The following is a 10459-nucleotide window of genomic DNA, read 5'->3' on the forward strand; positions in this document are numbered from 1 at the left end:
AACCTATTTGCCTATTTGTTTTTCCTACTTTTATTATATCCTGGTTTTCTGTTTTTCAGGATGTTAGATTCCCAGAGAAAGGGAAAAGGAAAGGCTACCACTGGCAAACGTAAGAGAGGACATTCATCTATGTCTATCATAGATCTTATGCATGATACCTCCTGGTGGGAGAAACACTTTACCGCGCATGAGAAGGCTGACCCTGCTAGTGATCCCATGCTACACCCAAATAGTTGACTTTTTTTTGCTGCACTTGTTCTCAAATTAAGAATAAATTGATTTAAAAAAATTAAAATTTTAAAATTTTTATTTTTTTGTATAATTTTGGAATTTTTTATTTTTTTACAATTCGAAAAAAATATTTTTTTAGTTTAAAAATTAAAAAATATAATAAATTTACATAGCTGTTGTTTATTAGATATTGCTAGACTTTACTTTATTTTTTATTTAAATAAAAAATATTAAATAATATAATTTAAAAATTCAAAAATGAAAAATTTAGTTTTTTAAAATTCTTAATTTTTTTAAAAATATTTTTCATTTTTTTATTCAACGGATAATGCTACACCCACACAGTTGACTTTTTTTTGTTGCACTTGTTCACAAATTAAGAATAAATTAATTTAAAAAAATTAATATTTTAATTTTTTTATTTATTGGATATTTTTGGAATTTTTTATTTTTTCCAAATTAAAAAAGATATTATTTAATTTAAAAATTTTTAAAAAATTTTACAAATCTATTGTTTATTAGATATTGCTAGACTTTATTTTAATTTTATTATTTAAATAAAAAACTTTAAATAATATAATTTAAAAATTTAAAAATAAAAAATTTAGTTTTATAAAATTTTTAATTTTTTTAAAAATATTTTTTATTTTTTTATTCACCAGATAATGCTACACTCAGACACTTGACATATTTTGCTGCACTTGTTCACAAATTAAGAATAAATTAATTAAAAAAATTTGATTTTTTAATCTTTTTGGATAATTTTGGAATTTTTTATTTTTTTACAACTAGAAAGAAATTTTTTAGTTTAGAATTTAAAAAATAATAAAGTTACAGATCTGTTGTTTACTAGATATTGCTGGACTTTATTTTTTTTATTATTTAAATAAAAAACATTTGATAATATAATTTAAAAATTTAAAAATAAAAAATTTAGTTTTTGAAATTTTTTAATTTTTTTAAAAATATTTTTTATTTTTTTATTCACCGGATAATGCTACACCCAAATAGTTGACTTTTTTTTGCTGCACTTGTTCTCAAATTAAGAATAAATTGATTTAAAAAAAATTAAAATTTTAATATTTTTATTTTTTTGTATAATTTTGGAATTTTTTATTTTTTTACAATTAGAAAAAAATATTTTTTTAGTTTAAAAATTAAAAAAATATAATAAATTTACAGATCTGTTGTTTATTAGATATTGCTAGACTTTATTTTATTTTTTATTTAAAGAAAAACATTAAATAATATAATTTAAAAATTCAAAAATAAAAAATTTACTTTTTTAAAATTCTTAATTTTTTAAAAATATTTTTTATTTTTTTATTCAACGGATAATGCTACACCCACACAATTGACTTTTTTTGCTGCACTTGTTCACAAATTAAGAATAAATTAATTTAAAAATTTAATATTTTAATTATTTTATTTATTGGATATTTTTGGAATTTTTTATTTTTTTTCAAATTAGAAAAAGATATTTTTTAGTTTAAAAATTTAAAAAAAAATTTACAAATCTGTTGTTTATTAGATATTGCTAGACTTTATTTTAATTTTATTATTTAAATAAAAAACATTAAATAATATAATTTAAAAATTAAAAAATAAAAAATTTAGTTTTATAAAATTTTTAATTTTTTTAAAAATATTTTTTAGTTTTTTATTCACCGGATAATGCTACACTTAGACACTTGATGTTTTTTGCTGCACTTCTTCACAAATTAAGAATAAATTAATTTAAAAAATTTAACTTTTTAATTTTTTTATTTATTGGATTTTTTTGGAATTTTTTATTTTTTTCAAATTAGAAAAAGATATTTTTTTAGTTTAAAAATTTTAAAAAAAATTTACAAATCTGTTGTTTATTAGATATTGCTAGACTTTATTTTAATTTTATTATTTAAATAAAAAACATTAAATAATATAATTTAAAAATTCAAAAACTAAAAAATTTAGTTTTATAAAATTTTTAATTTTTTTAAAAATTATTTTTTAGTTTTTTATTCACCGGATAATGCTACACTTAGACACTTGACTTTTTTTTACTGCACTTGTTCACAAATTAAGAATAAATTAATTTAAAAAATTTAATTTTTTAATTTTATTGGATATTTTTGGAATTTTTTATTTTTTTACAACTAGAAAAAAATTTTTTAGTTTAAAATTTAAAAAAAATAATAAAGTTACAGATCTGTTGTTTACTAGATTGGTCTTGGTTAAGAAATCAGTAACTCAGGAGTTATCTTAACTCAACATAATTGATAACTGTTATCTTTGCTAATTGAACTGAACTTCAATAATCCCAACCTTTTCTTAGGAAATAAATAGGATTCGAAGGTCAAACTAATTAGTCCATTGACTTTCCTTTACTTTAGCAAAGGTCAACTAAGTGGAATTAATATTCAACTTTCATTATTATTGACAAGAATAACTAAGTCTGGACTTCCAATTTCTCATACCTTGCCAAAAGGTTTGTTTTACAGTATTTATTCATTTTAATTGTCATTTAAATTAATTGCCATATTCATTCCTTGTTCTCAAAATCCCAATTTACAACCTCCATAACCAATAATAAGAATATACTTCCCTCCAATTCCTTGAGAAGACGACCCAAGGTTTAAATACTTCGGTTATCAATTTATTTAGGGGTTTGTTACTTGTGACAACCAAAACGTTTGTACGAAGGGATTTCTGTTAGTTTAGAATCTATACTTACAACGCGATTTTATAAAATTCTTTACTAGCAAAAATCTTAACGTCAACGACTAACCAAATAATTAGCTACCAAGGAACCATCTCAGATATTGCTTGCAAGCTATCAAGTGGAAATGCATCATTGATAGGAGTGGAGTCACTTTTAATATGTTCAGGACTACTCAAATGGTCTGCCACTAAATTTTGAGAACCACTCCTATCTTTGATCTCTAAATCAAATTCTTGCAATAATAATATCCAACAGATTAACCTTGATTTTGACTCTTTCTTAGCTAACAAATACTTCAAGGCCGCATCGTCTGAATATACTACTACCTTAGTTCCAAGTAAATAAGCTCGGAATTTATCCAAAGCAAAAATAATAGCTAACAATTCTTTTTCAATGGTAGTATAGTTAGACTGGGCACCATCTAAAGTCTTAGAAACATAAGCAATAATGTATCGATCCTTACCTTCACGCTGAGCCAGCACCACTCCTACTGCATAGTTTGATGCGTTGGTGCACGAAATTGCAATCACACTTTTGCAATCCCGCACAACTAACCAGCAAGTGCACTGGGTCGTCCAAGTAATACCTTGCGTGAGCAAGGGTCGATCCCATGGAGATTGTCGGCTTGAAGCAAGCTATGGTTATCTTGTAAATCTTAGTCAGGATATCAGAAATTATCAGGATTGATTGTGAAAAGCAAAAGAACATGAAATAGGTACTTGTTTTGCAGTAATGGAGAATAGGTTGAGGTTTTGGAGATGCTCCATCTTCTGAATCTCTGCTTTCCTACTGTCTTCTTCATCAAACACGCAAGGCTCCTTCCATGGCAAGCTGTATGTAGGGTTTCACCGTTGTCAGTGGCTACCTCCCATCCTCTCAGTGAAAACGTTCCTATGCTCTGTCACAGCATGGCTAATCATCTGTCGGTTCTCGGTCAGGCCGGAATAGAATCCATTGATTCTTTTGCGTCTGTCACTAACGCCCCGCCTACTAGGAGTTTGAAGCACGTCACAGTCATTCAGTCATTGAATCCTACTCAGAATACCATAGACAAGGTTTAGACCTTCCGGATTCTCTTGAATGCCGCCATCAGTTCTAGCTTATACCACGAAGATTCTGGTTAAGGAATCCAAGAGATATCTACTCAATCTAAGGTAGAACGGAGGTGGTTGTCAGGCACACGTTCATAGTTGAGAATATGATGAGTGTCACAGATCATCACATTCATCCGGGTTAAGAGCAAGTGATATCTTAGAATGGAAGCAAGCATGATTGAATAAGAAACAGTAGTAATTGCATTAATCCATCAAGACACAGCAGAGCTCCTCACCCCCAACCATGGGGTTTAGAGGCTCATGCTGTAGGAAATACACAAAGAAACGTGTAAAAGTGTCATGAGGTACAGATACAATGTCAAAAGATCCTATTAATAGTAAACTAGTAACCTAGGGTGTACAGAAATGAGTAAATGACGTAAAAATTCACTTCTGGGTCCACTTAGTGTGTGCTTGGACTGAGCAGTGAAGCATTTTCGTGTAGAGACCTTTTCTGGAGTTAAACGCCAGCTTTCATGCCAGTTTGGGCGTTTAACTCCAAGTTTTATGCCAGTTCCAGCGTTAAACACTGGAATTTCTGAGGCTGATTTGCCACGCCGGTTTGGGCCATCAAATCTTGAGCAAAGTATGGACTATCATATATTGCTGGAAAGCCCAGGATGTCTAATTTCCAACGCCGTTGAGAGCGCGCCAATTGGGCTTCTGTAGCTCCAGAAAATCCACTTCGAGTGCAGGGATGTCAGAATCCAACAGCATCTGCAGTCCTTTTCAGTCTCTGAATCAGATTTTTGCTCAGAACCTTCAATTTCAGTCAGAAAATACCTGAAATCACAGAAAAACACACAAACTCATAGTAAAGTCCAGAAAAGTGAATTTTAACTAAAAACTAATAAAAATATAATAAAAACTGACTAAAAGATACTAAAAACATACTAAAAATAATGCCAAAAAGGGTACAAATTATCCGCTCATCATGCGTCGCACATGATCTCGAACGGCCGATTCCAGTCAGGCCCTCTCACAATAGGAGCTTGGGTTAAGGCAATCTTTAGCTTGTCAAATACCTCCTTGTAGTCTTCACTCAACTCAAACTCTACATCCTTCTGCAGCAGACGGAACAAAGGCAGTGCAACCTTACTGAAGTCCTTGATAAATCGCCGGTAGAAACCTGCATGACCAAGAAAAGAACGGACTTCCCATAGAGGAGGGGTAAGGTAATCTAGAAATAACATCTACCTTTGTAGGATCAACAGATATACCAGTATTAGAAACAACATCGCCTAGAACAATACCCTGCTTTACCATAAAATGACAGTTTTCAAAATTAAGCACAAGGTTTGAACTAACACATCTTTCTAATACTCTAGCTAGACTATCCAAACAAAGGTCAAAAGAATCACCATAAACACTAAAGTCATCCATAAAAACTTCTATACAATGCTCAAGAAGATCTGAGAAGATGCTCATCATGCACCTTTGAAATGTAGCTGGTGCATTACATAAGCCAAAAGGCATTCTCTTATATGCATACGTTCTAAAGGGGCATGTAAAAGTTGTTTTCTTCTGATCTTCTGGAGCAATATGGATTTAAAAATAACCAGTATAACCATCTAGAAAATAGTAGTGTGATTTACCTGACAGGCGATCAAGCATTTGATCAATGAAAGGTAATGGGTAGAGATCCTTGCGAGTGGCCTGGTTCAAACGCCTGTAGTCAATGCACACTCTCCAGGAATTCTGCACTCTTGTAGCCATGAGTTTCCCATTCTCATTCTTCACTGTTGTGACGCCAGACTTCTTCGAAACCACCTATACTGAACTAACCCATTCACTATCCGAGATTGGATAGATGATGTCGGCTTCAAGCAGTCGGATCACTTCCTTCTTCACAACTTCTAAAATGGTGGGTTCAACCGCCTTTGAGGTTGACGGATAGACCTTGCTCCTTCCTCTAGAAATATGCGGTGCTCACAGACTTGAGGGCTTATACCTACTATGTCCGCCAAACTCCACACAATAGCTTTCTTGTGTCTTCTCAGCACACTAAGCAAACGCTCCTCTTGTTGGGAAGTAAGCTCCTTTGCAATAATCACTGGGAGCTTTTGATTGTTCTCAAGATAAGCATACTTGAGGTGAGGTGGAAGAGGCTTCAACTCCATTTTCAGTTCATGGCTTGGCACTTGATCATCTGGAACCATTGGAGGTAGCAAGGTATCTTTAGTATACTCAGAGGGCTTTCCCACACTTGCACTTTACTCTATGTTCTTCTCTTCTACTGCCTCTCGGTGAACTTCAGCCACAATCTCATCAATGATGTCACACCGGAAGATAGATTAGTCTTCCGGTGGGTGCTTCATAGCTTCATCAAGGTTGAAGCTCACTACTCTTCCATCTATCTCAAAAGAATAGGTACCCGAGAAGGCATCCAATTTAAACTGTGAAGTCTTTAAAAATGGTCTTCCAAGCAAGATTGATGAAGGTCTTCCTGAGTCACTAGGGGACATCTCTAGAATATAGAAGTCAATAGGAAACGTCAACCCCTTAATGCTCACCAAGTTGTCTTTCGCAATGCCAACCATTGAAATTATGCTCTTATCTGCCAAAACAAAACGTGTTGCCAACCTTTTCAAGGGTGGAAGCCTCAAAGCATCATATATAAACAATGTCATAATACTAACACATGCACCTAAATCACACATGTAGTCAACAAATTGAACACCCCCTATAGTACAAGTAACTATACAAGGACCGGGATCACCACATTTCTCCGGTATAGCACCCATAAGAGCAGAAATTGAGCTACCCAAAGGAATAGTTTCTAAATCATGTATATTTTCCTTATTCATGCACAAATCCTTTAGAAACTTAGCATACTTAGGCACTTGGCGAATAGCATAAAAAAGGGGGATAGTTACCTCAATCCTTTTGAAGATCTCCACCATCTTGGGATCTAGCTCCACTTGCTTCTTAGTCCTCCTAGCAAGGTGTGAAAAAGGAATAGGAATGGCTTCTCTCACAGCATCATCTTCCTTAGATACTCCATCCCTTGGTTGAGCAACTTCTTCTTCAACCGCATATTGTACCTCATCATTTTCTTCAACATCTTCTACCTAACAACGTCTTCAACTTGAATGTCTTCTCTTGAGCTTGGCTCCTCGGGACTTCTCTCTTGCAATGTAGTGCTAGACCTCAAGGTGATGGCATTGATTTCACCCTTGGGGTTGGGTAAAGATTGAAAGCAAAGTGCACTGAAGCTTGAAGGTTGATTGTTGGAGGTAGATGGTGGGTCCATACGGGATATGAGGGCTTGTAGAGTGGGGGTAAGACCAGTGAGGCTAAAGGTAAGTGAATTTTGAAGCTCTTTTTATCCTTGAAGGATAGAACGGAGTGTTTCATCTTAGTTGGAGGAAGAAGGAGGGTAGAAAATTTGAGGGGCTTGTGGTAGGTTGAATTGAGGTGCTTGGGCTTGCCTTTGATGAGGTGGTTGGTATCTTTGGCCTTGGTTTTGTTGTTGGTATGGAGGGTTTTGTTGATACCGATTCTGTTGATAGTTGTTATTCCACCTTTGATTTCTACCGTTGTCTCTGCCTCCTTGGTTATAGTTGTCTCTCCTTTCTTGATTGGAATTGTCTTGCCAACCTTGATTGTAATTACCACCTTGGTTATAATTACCACCTTGTTGATAGTACCCTTGATTCGGACGGTTGTAATAAGCATTGGTAGCCGCCAAGGTGTTGTCTTTTTGGAGTTGTGGACACTCATCAGTGTAGTGAGAGTAGCAAGCACATATTCTACACACTCTTTGAGGGACCAACTGTTGACATTGTTGCTGTGGAGGAGGCGGAGGTTGTTGTTGATTGAGCTGGAGCTGCTTGAGTATATTGGTCATCTCTCCCAAAGTCTTGGTTAGAACAGCGGTCTCACCACTAGAGGAAACTTCTGCAATCGCCTTGGGATGATTGTTCCCTTGCCTTGCATTTTGGGTAGACTCAGCTAGATCAGTGATCAGTTGCCACGCTTCTGTCGTCGTCTTGTACTTCGTCAGAGAGCCATTACTCGCAGCATCTAAGAGGGTCTTGTCTTGAGGCTTCATGCCTTGGCAGAAATAGCTAATCAATACCAACTGGTTAATCATGTGGTGGTGGCATGAGTTTAGGAGATTCCTGAAGCGTTCCCAATACTCATAGAGAGCCACTGATTCGCCTTGGATGATACAAGAAATTTCCTTCCCCAATCTATCTGTAACCTTTGATGGAAAGAACTTGTCCAGAAATTCCCTTCTGAGCAAATTCCAATTAGTAATAACAACTTTTGGTTGAGTGTAGAACCACTCCTTAGCCTTTCCCTCTAGAGAAAATGGGAAGGCATATAGCCAGACGGCAGTCTTATCAGCACTATGCCGCCAAGTAGTTGAGCAAGCTTTCTAAAAATCCCTAAGGTGCTTGATAGGCTCTTGAGCAGGTAAGCCATGGAACTTAGGCAGCAAATTGGTCAATGCGGTCTTAATCCGCAGTCAAATTTGGATGACGCGCTTGATATGGTTGTAGTGTAAAATCCGGAGCTCCTACTTCCTTGAGAGTAATTCTTTTAGGAGCTGCCATAGTATCTGCACTTAAATTAATAGAAGAGGCATTAATAGAATTAGTAGAAAAGGAACTAGTTTCTTCCTCAAATGACGCTTCAGACTCAACCTCAGATAAGATTGGAGAATTGGTAGAAACCCTTTCACCACCCTCAGAGGCTAACCGACGCCGAGCTCGCCTAATACGTGAAATAGTCTTTTCAATCTCAGGATCAAATGCGGCTAATCTCGGATCCAGTAATGAACGCGTCATTCAATGAAAGAAACATATAGCTCATGGTAATAAAATATACTAAGAAATATAAATAATAATTACTACTAATAAATAGAAAGCACACAAACAAAAATAAAAAATGCAATTATATAAATAAGAAAATATTTACACCAACCAATAATTTAGCACACATATGCAACTCCCCCGCAACGGCGCCAAAAATTGATGGGTGAAAAATGCCGGTTAAGAATTTCTAAAATTTTTTTTCTAAAATGACGTTGCAAGCTCATTCTTAACCAACGAAATTTCCACTATCAATTTAATTTGTGTTACAATTAAAATTAAATAACCGGGAGTAGAATTCCCAGGTCATTTCCCAAAGAGTTGACACAAGGTGCAATTTATTGGTTAGGATTTTTCTGAGTAATTTTTGAAGTGGAGAACGGAAAAATAAATGGCGAGAAATTAAAGCAATGAACAATAGCAAGAGACGTTATGTATTTGAAATAAAAGATCTTGGTTAGGAGAGATAATTGGAATTTCTATCCTTGTTGTCTTTCCCAAGCGTAATAGTAAAGGTTTATTGCTTCCACTCAGTTGTCTTCTTGCAGTTGCAGGAAAGTTAAGTGGGTGTCACTAACTCTAACTCACAAGTCCTAGTCACTTCAGGGGGGAGGAGTCGAGTTGGTGAAAATTGAGTTAGCCAGTAATTTCCAATTACAAATTACACTTGAGTATCACAACTCAAGGGTTTCCAATTAATCAACTCCTAAGCCAAGTTGGGAGCTCTACTCCATTAACATGGATGCCATTTTCACAAACATGTAAAAGGAGTAAATAAAAGACATGGTAGTTATAATAAATTAATAAGATTAAAATTGGCACTGACAATTAATTAAAAGGGATTAAACAAGCAATATAATTAAATGTAAAAATAACTCATTGCATTAATAGAATTCAAAAATAACAATATCCAAATATGAACACAAGACAACTAAATGGAAAAGAGTAATTGAGTTATTGGAAAAACAAACTATAGAGATGATAACTTCAGTAGAAGGTAGTAGTAGCTCTCTCAATATCCAATCCAAAGCCAAAATTCAGAAAATCAAAAACCTTAGAGTAACGTATGTGTTCTCTCTCTAGAATTTTGAAACTAAAACTAAAATTTAAAGTGAAAAATGAAAGTATCTTCAGTCTCAGCTACACCCTTGCCTCTAGTCTGCATTTTTTGACTTGAAATTGGGTCCAAATCAGCCTAGAAATCGCCCCCAGCGAGTTGTGATAAGTGCAGCACGTGACGCTCTGTCACTCATACACGTTGGCCACACGTACGCGTCACTAGACTTTTGCGCTTGTCACGCGTACACGTCGGTCATGTGTACGGGTCGCTCATGCGTACGCATCGCTGGAAGATGCGCTAATTCATGCGCACGCGTCAGCCATGCGTGCGCATCGCTCCTCACTTTTTAGCTCCTTAGTTTCTTGTGTTCCTTCCACTTTGACTACTTCATCTTCACCCTTTCAGCCATTCATGCCCTGTAAATCTGAAAACACTTAACAAACACATCATGACATCGAACGGAAATAAAGGAGAATTAAAAATTAACAATTTTAAGGCCTAGGAAGCAAGTTTTCAATCATAACATAAAATTAGGAAGGAAATGAAAAAC

At 34.3% G+C, this 10459-nt stretch overlaps 2 protein-coding genes across 2 annotated transcripts; both read right to left on the reverse strand.

Annotated features, from left to right (window-relative positions):
- Positions 1-4961: 4961 nt before the first annotated feature.
- LOC130957492 (uncharacterized mitochondrial protein AtMg00860-like) lies at positions 4962-5745 on the reverse strand. The gene is made up of 2 exons (XM_057884347.1): positions 5625-5745; positions 4962-5158 (listed from the first exon to the last, which is right to left on the reverse strand). The coding sequence occupies exons 1-2, from the start codon at positions 5743-5745 to the stop codon at positions 4962-4964; spliced, it is 318 nt and encodes a 105-aa protein (XP_057740330.1).
- A 578-nt stretch (positions 5746-6323) lies between these two features.
- LOC130957493 (uncharacterized) lies at positions 6324-8825 on the reverse strand. The gene is made up of 3 exons (XM_057884348.1): positions 8559-8825; positions 7451-8413; positions 6324-7100 (listed from the first exon to the last, which is right to left on the reverse strand). Exons 1-3 carry the CDS (start codon positions 8823-8825, stop codon positions 6324-6326), a joined length of 2007 nt encoding a protein of 668 aa, XP_057740331.1.
- Between the last annotated feature and the right edge of the window lie 1634 nt (positions 8826-10459).

Source organism: Arachis stenosperma, chromosome 10 (assembly GCF_014773155.1).
Source record: "Arachis stenosperma cultivar V10309 chromosome 10, arast.V10309.gnm1.PFL2, whole genome shotgun sequence".
Taxonomy (NCBI): domain Eukaryota; kingdom Viridiplantae; phylum Streptophyta; class Magnoliopsida; order Fabales; family Fabaceae; genus Arachis; species Arachis stenosperma.

What these genes read in the sequence shown, in the direction of transcription:
- LOC130957492 (XM_057884347.1), bottom strand. Translation starts at nt 5,745, where the DNA reads ATGGCTACAAGAGTGCAGAATTCCTGGAGAGTGTGCATTGACTACAGG. An exon ending in AATGCTTGATCGCCTGTCAG is followed by an intron (nt 5,159 to 5,624) that starts GTAAATCACACT and finishes TTGGTCATGCAG; the next exon opens with GTTTCTACCGGCGATTTATC.
- LOC130957493 (XM_057884348.1), bottom strand. Translation starts at nt 8,825, where the DNA reads ATGACGCGTTCATTACTGGATCCGAGATTAGCCGCATTTGATCCTGAG. An exon ending in AAAGAATTACTCTCAAGGAA is followed by an intron (nt 8,414 to 8,558) that starts GTAGGAGCTCCG and finishes AGGGATTTTTAG; the next exon opens with AAAGCTTGCTCAACTACTTG. An exon ending in CTCATCAAAGGCAAGCCCAA is followed by an intron (nt 7,101 to 7,450) that starts GCACCTCAATTC and finishes AGACGTTGTTAG; the next exon opens with GTAGAAGATGTTGAAGAAAA.